This window comes from Phycodurus eques, chromosome 13 (assembly GCF_024500275.1).
Source record: "Phycodurus eques isolate BA_2022a chromosome 13, UOR_Pequ_1.1, whole genome shotgun sequence".
In the NCBI taxonomy this organism is placed as follows: domain Eukaryota; kingdom Metazoa; phylum Chordata; class Actinopteri; order Syngnathiformes; family Syngnathidae; genus Phycodurus; species Phycodurus eques.
In genome coordinates, this window is record NC_084537.1 from 4,319,874 (window position 1) to 4,333,214 (window position 13,341).

General features: G+C 45.6%; 3 protein-coding genes across 7 annotated transcripts in view; 2 read left to right on the forward strand and 1 right to left on the reverse strand.

The window, feature by feature from the left end:
- The first annotated feature begins 685 nt into the window (after positions 1-685).
- rnf182 (ring finger protein 182) lies at positions 686-3,503 on the forward strand. Its single transcript, XM_061694688.1, has 2 exons — positions 686-898; positions 1,808-3,503. Exon 2 carries the CDS (start codon positions 1,821-1,823, stop codon positions 2,619-2,621), a length of 801 nt encoding a protein of 266 aa, XP_061550672.1. The 5' UTR covers positions 686-898; positions 1,808-1,820; the 3' UTR covers positions 2,622-3,503.
- A 271-nt stretch (positions 3,504-3,774) lies between these two features.
- stard3nl (STARD3 N-terminal like) lies at positions 3,775-9,143 on the forward strand. The gene is made up of 8 exons (XM_061694104.1): positions 3,775-3,899; positions 4,777-5,044; positions 5,612-5,689; positions 5,796-5,873; positions 8,170-8,223; positions 8,325-8,442; positions 8,522-8,623; positions 8,732-9,143. Exons 2-8 carry the CDS (start codon positions 4,847-4,849, stop codon positions 8,770-8,772), a joined length of 669 nt encoding a protein of 222 aa, XP_061550088.1. The 5' UTR covers positions 3,775-3,899; positions 4,777-4,846; the 3' UTR covers positions 8,773-9,143.
- A 409-nt stretch (positions 9,144-9,552) lies between these two features.
- Positions 9,553-13,341, reverse strand: part of slco5a1a (solute carrier organic anion transporter family member 5A1a) — a 37,343-nt gene continuing 33,554 nt past the window's right edge. For all 5 annotated transcript variants that reach the window (XM_061695136.1, XM_061695131.1, XM_061695134.1 and 2 more), the window contains exon 10: positions 9,553-13,277. In XM_061695136.1, the coding sequence (XP_061551120.1) occupies positions 12,775-13,277 (503 nt within the window). In that variant the 3' untranslated portion in view covers positions 9,553-12,774. The remainder of the gene's footprint in view (positions 13,278-13,341) is intronic.

The following is a 13,341-nucleotide window of genomic DNA, read 5'->3' on the forward strand; positions in this document are numbered from 1 at the left end:
AACATTGTAATCGGTACAATGCAACACAACTGGCCATTTCCAAAATGTATCATGTGCAAGGAATATTGCACAGTAAATTCAATTGAGGCATTAAAACATGACGGACAAACATTTAATTCTTTACATTCTATTGAATAATGTCATTGATGTATGTTTTTATAAAGTAAAATATTTTAGAGTCCCATTTTGGTGGAACCAATTCACAAGTTGAGGTACCACTGTATTCCCATTTGGAAGCATGTGAACATCTAAGTAGCACCTTGTGGGACTCCTCTGTGTGTGCGTGCATGTGTCTGTGTGTGTGTGTGTGCGCGCGCGCGTGTGTGTGCTTGTGTGTGTAGCTTTACATTACCTTAGTGGTTGATTTCATTTCATATTTGTGAAACAGTCACTGTGTGTGTGTGTGTGTGTGTGTGTGTGTGTGTGTGTGTGTGTGTGTATGTGTGTGTGTGCGCGCGCTTGGACAAACGGCCAGGAGGTCACTTAGTGTGCCAGCCACTAATTGGAGCAAATTTGACTGAGCAAGAAAAGAGCCGGCTCGAAAATTCCAGCGCTGCTCTGCACAGGCCGCTCTTTGTTGTCCCTTGCCTTCTATTTGTTCTCTTGTGTGCTGTGTTAACAGTTATCTCTCTCTCGCTCACACGCTTCCCCTTGAAAGGGTCTTTAGCCCCTCCGCCCCCCCAAAAATTCGAAGCTCACAGAACACCACACAAGTCAGACGGGACCTCACCAGGGTCTTCTGCCTGCCGGGACCACCGCCGCCGCCATGATCCTGAGGCCTCCATAGGAGTCGGGATTTGTCTTCGTGAAATGGAACACGGTTACCCCTTATTGGTCGTCCAGGGGAGGCTGAGCCTGGAGTCCAGTTGGTGGGACTCTCCTGCTGATCTTTTGTCAGGTTGGTAGAGGAGGAGACTCCAATCACATGACTTGACTTGAGTCAGACTTACTTGGGACCCGATTGTCTTTAAACTTATGAAAGACTCCACATGACTTTGACTTGGAGACTCGACTCGACAAGGCTAGCCTGTTTACCTTTTAAAATCGGCATTTTCGAGGTGGTGTGCCATTTGTTTTGTTTTGGAAAGAAAAGCAATTTTCTTGTGTAGTGTGCGAAGCTTGCAACCCACCAGCAGATGATGACACTGAGTAAAGAGTACTGTGCAGTATCCTGGAGGGGGGGTCCAAAGATTACTTCATTTGGATTCCAGGATTATGTTTTTAATCATTTAGGGGAAAAGCAAAATAGCAACATGTAAGGTTTGCAACGTAAACACAAGAGACATAACAACTACGTCTAACTTCCAGTGTCACAATAAAACGCGCAAAAACAGGTAAGCTATGTTAACTTGACAGCTTAGCTCACCGATAGCTGGTTAAATGTGAACTAAGCTTTATGTTAGTTATGTGTTTACATGAGAAGAAATTAAGTCATCCACAATACAGAGATTGGTTTTGGAACCATTCAAATGTATGTGGTTGTGAATGTTTAAGTACGGCTAACTTTGTTGTGACTGAGCAAGATTGTATTGTATGACTCAATTTATGACCTGACGTAATTTGTTTAAAATTTGGTCAGGGCTCCTTGTGTAAAAAAAATAAATAAAAATAAAATAACTTACTACCTGAAATGAGTATTTGCAAATGATCTTGTGGTGACCCACAAGAGGGAAACATTCATCAGGGATGTGTATCTGCAAGGGCGGGGCAAAAGATGAAAGAGTAAAAGAGAGTTGTTGGCTTCAAAGGGAGTGGTTGGCTGATGTAAAAGCACTCAGTTTGTATGTACTTCCTCCCACCTGCACAGGTTGGAATTTGAGATGATTGGAGACGTGAGCAGCCATGCGGAGCGTCAGAACGCGGAGGAGCTGGAGTGCAAGATCTGCTACTGCGCCTACAATTTGGGGAGCCGCCGACCCAAGGTTCTGGAATGCTGCCACCGCCTATGTGCCAAGTGCCTCGCCAAGATTCAGGACCTAGGAGAGTCGCCTCCCAGCACCGTGGTCTGCCCCTTCTGCCGTTACGTCACCAGGCTACTCGGAGAGGCGGCCAGCAGTCTCCCGGACGACTACAACCTGCTAACCGCATTGGCCCTGGGGAGCTGCAGCCAGAGGTCCCAGAGGAACCTTCATTTCCACCAAGACGAACTGCTCCTGAACCCCCGGCACCTGAGCTCCTTGATGGGAAACGAACCGACCTCGACGTCCCCTTCCTCCACCTCTGCTTACTCTTCCATCCGAGGCTCTCCTAACTTTGTGGTCATCACCATCATGGAGCCTCCGCCGGCCTCCTCCCCAGGGCAGGACCAGCCCGGCGGAAACCTGATCTCCAACCGGGGGTTCCGCTCCTCCAGCCAAGACTCCATGGCGTCCATCACGCAGAGGTGGACCTTGTGGAACTGCGCCGCCATGCTGTGCCAAACGTCGGCCCGGGCCCTAGTGTGGGTGCTAGGCCTGCTCTACTTCAGCTCGCTGCCCATGGGCGTGTACCTCCTCATCATGCAGCAGACCACTGTGGGGGTCCTGCTGGTGAGCCTGGTCCCCGCCAGCCTGGTCATGGTGATTGTCTACGGCTTCTGCCAGTGCGTATGCCAGGAGGTCTGGAACTGCATGCCACCGTAGCGAGAGCTCTTGTACCTCGGACTGAAAGTGGGTTGAGAGCGGGGCCAACACTCAGGAGTTTCCTCATCTGTTCAGTATTCAACTGTTTTGTCCCGTCAGGGCCACCGTACTTCAAGAAGCTGACTCAAAACAACACACTACAGTGGTACACTGCATAAACTCAAAATCTTACCGAGAATATTTGTCTTCTATTCAAAACGAATCTGATTCCACTTAAAATAAAAAATCACTTGTTTCATGATTGTTTTTACTTGAAATAAGTGGGGAAAAAATGTAAGCTTTTTTTTCTTACTCCACTGGCAATGTTTTCTACTTATTTCAAGTGTAATTCTGCTTGAAACGAGTGAAAATGGTTTGAAACATGTCACTTTTTAGGTGATGCGTCTTCATTTAAGTGTAATCAGATTAGCTTTGACTCGAAATATATTTTTTTAAGATTCTGAGTTGTTGCAGTCTACGTTGACTTACGAGCGTCTCCATTTTTTGGAGTTATGAGCCGATTTATTTTTTTCCCCCCTAGGAATTATGAGTGAGCTTCAGATATGTCGCTGACGCACTGGGACAAACACACAAATACAAAATGAGAGAAATGAATAAATACAATGAGAACACTCACAAGGAGCAGCTGTAGGCCCACAACTCAAACCCAGACGCTCACACGAAGACTAATGTTCCTGTCCCTCAGTAGGCCACACCTCTTAAAGGCACACTACAAACACGTTTACAGCTGTTGTTGTGGCTTGGCTTGTCCCGACGTACGGTTGTAATTGTAAAGACACTTCATGAAAGCAGTTTGACTTTACAGAAAACGGACGATTTTTACTACTTCTACTACATGTATTTTTGTTCTCCCTTTGGCATTTTGCGCCCCCCCCCCCCGTTCGTAGAAGACATTTCCATTAATTTACATGAATGTGTCTTTAATATTTGTTAAAACATAGTAAAATAAATAAATTAATCAATACAATAAACGTTATCCATCCCCCATGTATGCAGCAAGCAGCCTTCCTGATTGTTGTCTTTCATGTTGCTTTTTAATTCTACCCAAAAAGTGCTCTCCATGGGCGTTGGAGCGGCTCTCAGCAAGTCACCGTTTTCAACTGCATATCCCACAATGCACCGCGCCGCATACTTCCGCCTCCAGCAGTCCAGACAGGAAATGAACGACAAGTTAAAACGAAATGAACCCTGCGTGGTCTGCTCCAACCTGCTGAGGGGTTATTTGGACAAGCACACATAAAGCGCAACAAACGAGACACATCGAAGCGCGTTTGGAAGGTAAGTCGCGGATAAATGTTTGTTTGTTTGTTTTAGCTTCGATGTCACAGCGACGATGACGACGCGTTTGATGTGTTGCCTTGTTTCCGTTTCGTTTCGGCCCAAATGAGCTTTATGCTCGCTTCACATGAGGAGGAGGAGGATGATGATGATGATGAAGAAGAAGAAGAAGAAGAAGATAGGAAAACATACATTATTGTTAGCTCCTGTCAAGTATGGCTAAAAATATCTCCTTTGTCTTGATCATCTTCTGTGTTTCTACAGATTTTGATTCCTTACAAATTCCTTACAAGATTTCCCCCCCCCCCCCCCCCCACACACACACACATTCTTCATTCACGGTGCTTGCAAACATGGGTCGCATCCTGAACGTCTCCTAGCTGGCTGTTGTGTTCCAAATGATGAATGCCGAAAGATGATGATGATGTCACCATAGAGATCCATCACAGCATTTCATAGCAGGGCTCAAAATGACTCACAAGCGCCTCAAGTGTTTGATTGGCATGCTGCACATTTGTCTTTTACGGACCCTTTCCCCCTGGCTTGCGCTTTTTGCTACGCGAGTCTGGAGTAACTTTAGTTCGTTTAGGAAAGCGATCACCTCTAAATCCCAGCGATATCGCGAAAAGTCAGAAATATGAGCGTGTACGATACAGGGAGACCGCGGAAAGTCAATTACAATATGGCGACGGACGACTGTTGAATGGTTGAAGTCAACCTGAGAATTTCCTGGCGTCCGGTTTTATCAGAACCGTAGGCCGAATATCATCTTTGACCCTCCGATTTTGCGGACTCCGTGCGAAAGGGGCGGCTCGGCTGAGTTAGCGTGGCTTGTGGCGTGCGTGTGCTAACCATCCTAATTGCCTTGTGAGCGCAGATGCAGTCATGTGACAGGCAGCAAACGTGGCGTGTGCGTTGACTGCGCTCGAGTCCCCACCACTGCCGCCATGCACAGCCAATGGAGCAGCAGCGCTGGCTCTCGTCCGATGGGAGGTCCCGAGGCGAGGAGCTCCACGCCCCTCCAGGCCCGCATGGACTCGTACGAGGAGAAGAAGAAGTGCATCTCGGACGTGAGGAGGACCTTCTGCCTCTTCGTTACGTTCGATCTCTTGTTCGTCACCTTGCTGTGGATCATCGAGCTCAACGTAAGATCGATTATCTTTGTCGCAGGAAATCCTTGTTAAATTTGGGGCATGGGTCCTTGAGACTTTTTTTTGGTGTGGTTTCTTATGATAGACAATTAGACATGTCTGTCCAATTTCGTTTTGATTGGTGAAACCAGTGGTAGGTGGCAATTTTTTCCATATAATTTTTTTTTTTTACTTTTCAAGGGGGCGCAACTGAGTGTGAAATAACCGTTTCAAACCAAACCGCCCCACTTCCTGTTAAGTTTCGGCCTTGAGTCCATGAGACTGTTTTGCGTGTCCTATTATGATGGACAAGCCCACCCAATTTTGCGTCGATTGAGGAAACTGGTGTCGGCAGCAGATTTTATAAAAAAAAAATTTGTTGGTTTTGTTTTTGTTTTAACTTGTCAGTGGGTCGAAATGGCTGCTTCAAACCAAAATGGCCGACTTCATGTTCAAATTCGATCCTGGCTCCTTGAGACGTCATCGTGCGTCCTGTTAGGATGGACGTAACCACTGAATTTTGCACGCCTCGGTGAAACTGGTGCCGAGGGCGCTAGTGAGCGTGTACTTTGTGTGTGTCAGGTAAACGGCGGCCTTCCCAAGCAGCTGAACCAGGAAGTGGTCCACTACAACTATCACGGTTCCTTCTTTGACATCTTTGTAAGGAAACACGCGCTCGTTGATTATTTTGAGTCAACCTTCTAAAAATCCTCGACTTTGTCTTCCTGTTGTCTCCTCCACGTCCTTCCTTGGACCGTCCCCTCAGCTTCTGGCCGTGTTCCGATTCGCGGTCCTCATCTTGGCCTACGCCGTCTGCAGGCTGAGGCACTGGTGGGCGGTGGCTGTGAGTACTCACCAAAAACCCGCTCATGCGCACCCACCAAAAACAACATATGCACACGCTCACAAAAAAAACATCCACACAAAAAAACTACACACTCGCACACGATAAAAGCACCGGCACAAACAAACGGAAACATGCAGTACACAAAAACACGCGGACACAGACTTGCATACAAACACTCACAAAAACATGCACACAAAAATTCACACACAAACTTACACGAAATGCAAAATCACGCACGAACACCGCGCACACACACAAACGAAACAAGAAAATGCGCACACATTTATTCAGAAATACACACAAAAGCACACCGCACGCACACACAAAAATGTGCGCACACACCAAGGTTATTAGACTCAACAAAAATGAATAAATTAACTACAACTAAAATTGAAAAAAAAACCTATTTGTAACTAAAATGAAAATGAGTTTAAAAAAAAAAGTTAACTCAAACGACATTTTACGTTTGCAAAACTAACTAAAACCAACTATAATTATACTGAAAATGCCCTAAGTTTTTTTTTTTTTTTTTTTTTTGTCTTTGTCAATAATTTCCTACATGAGCTTTCAGCGCTGATTTTAAGTGTATTTATTTCGGATAAATACAGAACGGGTACGGAAGGGAGCTCGAACATTCCTTTGGAAATTGTAGTTCGCTTACTGTGTGTTGCCTTGAAGTGACGTCATTGTGCATCGTCGTCGTATTGACTGCTTGCCAGACGACGTGCAAACTTTGCTGCCAACCTAACTTCTACATCCAAGCTGTTTTTTTGCAAACGCCTAAGACGGCTACCGACATAGCGAGCGCCTTCACGGGACCTGCACGTCGGTTATTCGCCTTACGGGGAAAATCCGAGAAAAGGCCGAGAGCTTCAAAATGCAGCGGTTTCCTTCCACGACAGGCGGCTGCGAAAGCAGACAAGGAGTTTGTCTTGCTGGCCCAGCAGGTGATTGAACTCCTGCAACACAAACAAATCTTCACAACACTACTTCAGAAACGACAGGAAAACTTGAAAAACGTTGTCACAATAATCATGGATTCGACAACGAAAACAGACTGGAGGCGCTTTCACTGGAGATACAGGAGGTAAAAGCAAGCTTACTTTCTGACAGTCACGAATCTGAAAGTCCACTTGAGAAGTTTGCAATTTAGCGACAAGGGAAAGAAAACATGCAAATAACTTATTTATTTTTTTGTAAGTAAAACATAAACATATTTTTAAAAATGCTATAGGCATGTGTCTCATGAATGGTTTTACTGTACGTTGTGACCTAAGCTTAGAAGTAGGATTATGCACTGCACTTCCAATTTCGTGGACTCTTGTACAGTACCTGTATTTGATTTGTGGAGGGTTGTTCATCTGTTACTATATTAATAAATGTTTTTAAATGGTATTTTTTTGTTGTTGGGTTTTTATTACACAATACTTACTGAGAGCATTTTTTTTTTTATATAAATCTCACACTTAATAAATACCCCAAGTAAAAAAAAAAAAAAACTAATACTGAAACTAATCCATCCATCCATTTTCTGAGCCGCTTCTCCTCACTAGGGTCGCGGGTGTGCTGGAGCCTATCCCAGCCAATCGCAGGGCACATACAAACAAGCAACCATTTGCACTCACAGTCACACCTACGGGCAATTTAGAGTCGTCAATTAACCTACCATGCATGTTTTTGGGATGTGGGAGGAAGCCGGAGTGTCCGGAGAAAACCCACGCAGGCACGGGGAGAACATGCAAACTCCACACAGGCGGGGCTGGGGATTGAACCCTGGCCCTCAGGACTGTGAGGCTGACGCTCTAACCAGTCGTCCACCGTGCCGCCACTGAAACTAATAAAAACTAAAATAAAACAAACCATTTTTTGAAAAAATAAAAACGAACAAACCTGTTCTAAAAACACATTAAAACTAAGTGAATTTGAAAAGTCAAAAAAATTCAAACTTACTACAATGGACAATTATAAACTATTATAACCCTGACACGCACACACTCAGAAAAAAATGCGCATATGTACAGACACACAAACCTACTCAGACAAACATACTAAAATGCACTCACACACAAAAACACGCACTGAAGCAAAAATGTGCACATGAACTCATGCACGCTTAGATTCACACACAAACACGTGCACCCACAGACACACACTCTCTCTCTCTCCCCGAAAAACACAAAACAGTGCACATCAACACATGCATGCACACACTTAGACAGACGCTCACACAGGACAACTGGATGACTTTGTATTCACTGGCCATGTTCTCGTGTTGTGTTTTTGTGTTGTTCAGATCACCACTGCGGTCAGCTGCGCCTTCCTCATTGTCAAAGTGATTTTGTCAAAGGTAAGATCTCAAGAAAAGGATTAGGAAATTAGAAACATATCTTGCTGTTTATGTATGTAACATTTCTTTCTGTCTATCCATCCATCCGTGTGTCCGTGTAGCTGCTGTCTCAGGGTGCTTTTGGATACCTGCTGCCCATAATCTCCTTCGTGCTGGCCTGGATCGAAACCTGGCTGCTGGACTTGAAGGTTCTTCCTCAAGAGGCAGAGGACGAAAACCGTGAGCAGCCAATCTTCCTCCTCTTCTCTCTCCTTCTTGTACTACTCTCACTTTCACGTGTCCACGTCAACGTGGTCAGGGTACCAGTCCCTGTTGGACGCCAGCACGGAGCGAGCTCCTCTTCTTCATCCTGGTCCGATGTCCGACGGCCAGTTCTACTCGCCGCCCGAGTCGGTGGCAGGTGAGCGCGCCCCCCCCCCCCCTCCCCCTCCCTGTGTGCGCTTTTCATCAACTACATACAACAAACTCACCACACGAGTTTCTCGTCTCCTTTTTTCTTGTCCCGCAGACACAGATGAGGACCTGGATGGCAAACCAGGACTCTTTTAAGGGAGCCAAATGGCACAGGTAGCATTAATGCATGCTGGGGGAAAAAAGACTCAATGGCGTTGTTTTTTTTTGTTTTGCTTGTTTACTGGTGTCAGGACGCCCAAACAGGAAGTTCTGTGCGCCTGCAATTGAAGGGAAAACTTTGCCTTACGCTTACACACACACACACACACACGCAGAATAAAAATGCTCCTTTCCTGTAAGTGAAGATGAGCTTTGTTGCCCGCATGGAGTCGTGAAGACGTACTTGTGGCCAGTATGATGATGTTCTTGCAGAATGGACTGTTAGCGTGATCTCAAAAGACAAACAGGAAGCAGAAAAAGTCCATGCAAAGTGCCGCCTTTCAAAATAAAAGTGAGTCAACTGTGAACGTGCTTGTCCTCTTTATGGTGGCAGGTTAGCTGGAGTATAACCCAGTTGATTTTGGATGAGGGAAACGAGGTTCAAAAAAATAAACGAAGAAAAAAAAACTAAAAATGTGCTCAAAGGCACGCACACACACTCAGATACAAAACAAATACAAGCACACAAAAGAATACAAAACAAAAATGTGCACATTCACAAACAAAACTGAACACACACACAAAACAAAACAAAAAAAACAAAGACGTAAATGCAGAGAAACAGCACACAAATGTGCACGACATACGCGCACAACGCATTTACGTGAACATTTTATTTGTATTTATGAGTGATGATTGGTTGAGCCCTCAACGTATTTGTCCGGCACCAGGGCGCCCCCCAGTGGTAACACGAAGAACTGACCCAAAACATGAGAAGAGTTTTTATTACTACTATTATTCTTTCTTTTGTTCACATTTTTGACGCACAGACGTCAACGCGGTGTGCCGGTGAGGTAACCTCGGAAAACAAACAAAAATACTGTGATTATAATTATTATTTTTTAATCCGACCTGGCTGTCACGACTCAGGGAGGCTCATTGTGGCGGAAATCCTTTTGGTTGTCACTTGCAGTTCCAGATGTCATCAGCAGGCGACACTTAAAACTTCACAACCAATCAACGGAGAAGCTGTGATCAGGTGACACCAGCAGTTTCCTGTTTGCTGGTCATCTGCTCACATTGCCCCACGCAAGAGTTAATGTATTGATGTGAATGACAGGCTGAAAATCAGTGTTCATCAGTGTTCCTTTAAAAAAAAAGGGGGAAAAAAACGTTCTGGGACGCTAACAGCTTGAGCGTCCCCCACAATGCATTGCGCCCGAACGTCATGTGACCTTGTCATGGAGACAGACGAGTGTGTACTGTCGTGTGTGTGTGAGAAAGTTCATCTGCCATTAGTAAGTGATACAAAAAAAAAATATTTCTGTGGGACTCAAAAGATGACATGGACGTTTTTTTTTTTTTTGTGTGTGTGCCAGCTAGAACACGTGCTTTACATATCTCGCACACGCAACTTTGTAAATTGCACACCCTTATTATAATACAGTGCCTTTAAAAATTATTGGCCCGCTTCTCTAATTCTTCTATTTTTCCATAGTTTCCCCACTTTAAAGTTCAAGACCGTCAAATAAATGCAAATATCCGACAAAGATTACTCAAGTGAACATGAAATGCTTTTTTTAAATGGTGATTTTATGTATTAAGAAAAAATATATATATTTTCAAAGCTACCTGACCCTGTGTGAAAACGTAATGGGACTCCCATGTTAAATCGAGAATTAATTCTGGCTAATCAGAGAAATCACTTAAGTAGAATCTGTTTGACAAAATGAAGTCGGCCAAAGATTTCAGAAAGCTGCAACAAAAGGCCACGATCCAAAGAAATTCAAGAACAGATGAGAAACAAAGTAACTGACATCTATCAGTCTGGAAAGGGTTACAAAGCCATTTCTAAAACATTAGGATTCCAGCGAACAACAGTGAGAGGTCATTATTCTCAAAGAGAATAATGAGAACATGGAACAGTGGTAAACCGTCCTAGGAGTGGCCGGCCTACAAAAATGACCTCAAGAACACGGTGACGACTCACCTAGGAGGTCACAAAGTAACCCAGGACAAGATCTAAAGATCTGCCGGCCTCACTTGCCTATTTTAAGGTCAGTGTTCATGACTCCACAAAAATGGCATCCATGAGTTCCAGAGTTCCAAGGCAAAAAGTGGCAAAACTATGCCAAAAAACTAAGAATTTGAGAAGGGGGCCAAAACTTTTTCACGGGACTGTATCTCATGTGCAAAATTCAGTAAGTTGCACATGTTCCTTTCGTGGGTCACACACACACACACACACACAACGTATGCACCTCGACATGGAACTGAGTCAGTTACACACAATCATGTATCTCTTACGCGCAACTTAGTTAGTCACACACACACTCCTTACGTAGTTTGCACACGCTCCTTCCATATTTGGCGCAATTTATAAGCGACGCTAGCGACTTCCTAAGTTGCCATCCGGCGAGTGCGTGTTCTAACTCCAAATAAAATGAGTTCACATCATCTTCGTGGGTTTCGTTAGCGTTTAAGTGTCAGAATTGTTTGTCTTCATGACGTTTGTGGTGCTAACTGGCTAACATTTGATCAGTCCATCGTTTCATCCGATCATTGGGGAAGCTAATCAGCCGATGACATCATCTACTACGTGATTGGCTGATGAGCCATCCGACCCCCCCACCCCCCTTCACGGTCTCTTCCGCTGCGGTGGGGTGCCAAAAAGAAAGTGGTACAGTCACTTTATTTCCGTTGTGAAGGGTACCAAAGTGAACCGAAGTGTGCAGCTCCGCCCTTTCGGTACCTTAACACTCTGAAAGGGGGGCAAAACGTGAAATGATTACTGTGGAACAGTACAAGGAAAATTCCGCAAAATGAAATAACAAAGAGAACCAAACCGTGTGAAGTTCTGCCCTTTAGGTACCATAATACTGCAATAGGGTGTCAAAAACTGACACTTTGGTACCCTTCGCGACGCCGAAGTGAACCAGCCCCGTCCTTTGGGTATCCTAGCATGGTTGAAAGGGTGCCAAAAAAGTGGTGTGGTTACTAAATATCCATTGTCAAAGTTGCGAAGTGTACCAAAGTGAACCAAGCACTGTAGCTCCTTGTTTTAGGTACTATAACAACAAGAACTTGTGGCCCAAAAGGTACAGCTACGCTTGTAGCCTTCCATTTGTACTTTTGACAACGGAAATGCAAAAAATGTAAACGCAAAGTGTCTAGTCCTTTCCACTAGGTACCGAAAGACTGAGGGAGGTCACCAAAAAGTACTACAGCTAGCTCCTTTGGTACTCCACTTAACTTTTGACCTTGGAAATGAAAACAAATTCCAGAGTGAATCAAAGTGTATCTAGCTCCATTGTTTAAGTACCCCAACACTGCAGTAGGGTGCCAAAAAGTGACCTTTGGAATGACATTATTATTATTTTTTTAATGTTTGAGGGATACCAAAGTGAACCAAACTGTGTAGCTTCTTGTTTTTAGGTACCACAACACCGAGGGAGGGTGGCAAAAACTGGAACATCTACGCTGCGTGTACCCTTCGTTTTGTACTTTTTCTACGTGAAATGCAACCAATGTAATTCCACTGAAGAAGTGTGCCGAAAAAATAAAAAATGGTACAGATCCTTTGGAACCCCTTGCAACATGTGCCCATGGAAATTCAAACAAATTGGGTCCAGTGTACTAAAGTGGGTGCCATAAAGTGTTACGGTCACTTTGGTACCGAGTTAAGCAAACTGCTTTACCCTTTAGGTGCCCTTACACAGCAGTGAGGTGCTAAAAATGTGGTACTGTTGTGTAGCACCATGCCGTGGGTGTCCTGGTGTGTCACATGTCCACGTGTGCATATTTGTGTCGTCAAGGTGACTGAGGGCCGAGTCCAGGTGGGAGCGGTTTGGTGGGTGTTTTTTTGTTTTTTTGTTTTTTTTTGTTTGGCACCGTGCCAACATAAAATGTCAGCTGACCATGATGTTCGTGTTGGCTCAGCATATTGCCAACTCAGCGTCCACGCCGTCATTCTAAAGTCCGCATTTGATTGGCCGACAGTCAAACACGCACCGCCACCTGCTCCAGGGAGCGCGCCGGTGCGGTTGGGGCAGACGGCGGTGGCGGCGTTATTGCTTTAAACTCGTTCCCGGGGCAACTCTGGGTGCTGACACCGCGGTTGAGGGCACCGGCGCGGGGCGGCACGCAGGTGGGGGGTGGCGCCGCGTGCTCGCTGCGGGGGATGTTGACGGGGCAGGACCGGGTGCGGGCGTGGCCCTTGTGGCCCCCAGGGTGGCACACGAGGCTGCCCACCGTATCGGCAGGAGAGAGGTGGCGCTTGAGCCAGCGCTCCACCCGCTCCTCCTTATACTTGATGGAGTACCAGGTGAGGAAGATGAACAGGAAGCCCAGGAACTTGAGGCTGGCGGCCAGGCCGAAGTAAACAAAGCGCAAGGAGGTGACGTCGTACTCCCAGCACGAGCCGTGCACGCCGCAGTCCTGCTGCCACAGCATGCATGTGGTGTCGATCACGGCGCCGAAGTAGATGGGCGTCGGGATGTACGCTGGGAGACAGAGAAAAAGAGCGAGAGGGCGAGGGAGGATGCAACCGTGTCAAATACGGGGAGC

Coding starts and splice junctions, on each gene's coding strand:
- rnf182 (XM_061694688.1), top strand. CDS start 1,821: ATGATTGGAGACGTGAGCAGCCATGCGGAGCGTCAGAACGCGGAGGAG.
- stard3nl (XM_061694104.1), top strand. CDS start 4,847: ATGCACAGCCAATGGAGCAGCAGCGCTGGCTCTCGTCCGATGGGAGGT. Junction 8,224..8,324: donor TCAAAGTGATTTTGTCAAAG/GTAAGATCTCAA, acceptor GTGTCCGTGTAG/CTGCTGTCTCAGGGTGCTTT. Junction 8,443..8,521: donor AGAGGCAGAGGACGAAAACC/GTGAGCAGCCAA, acceptor CAACGTGGTCAG/GGTACCAGTCCCTGTTGGAC.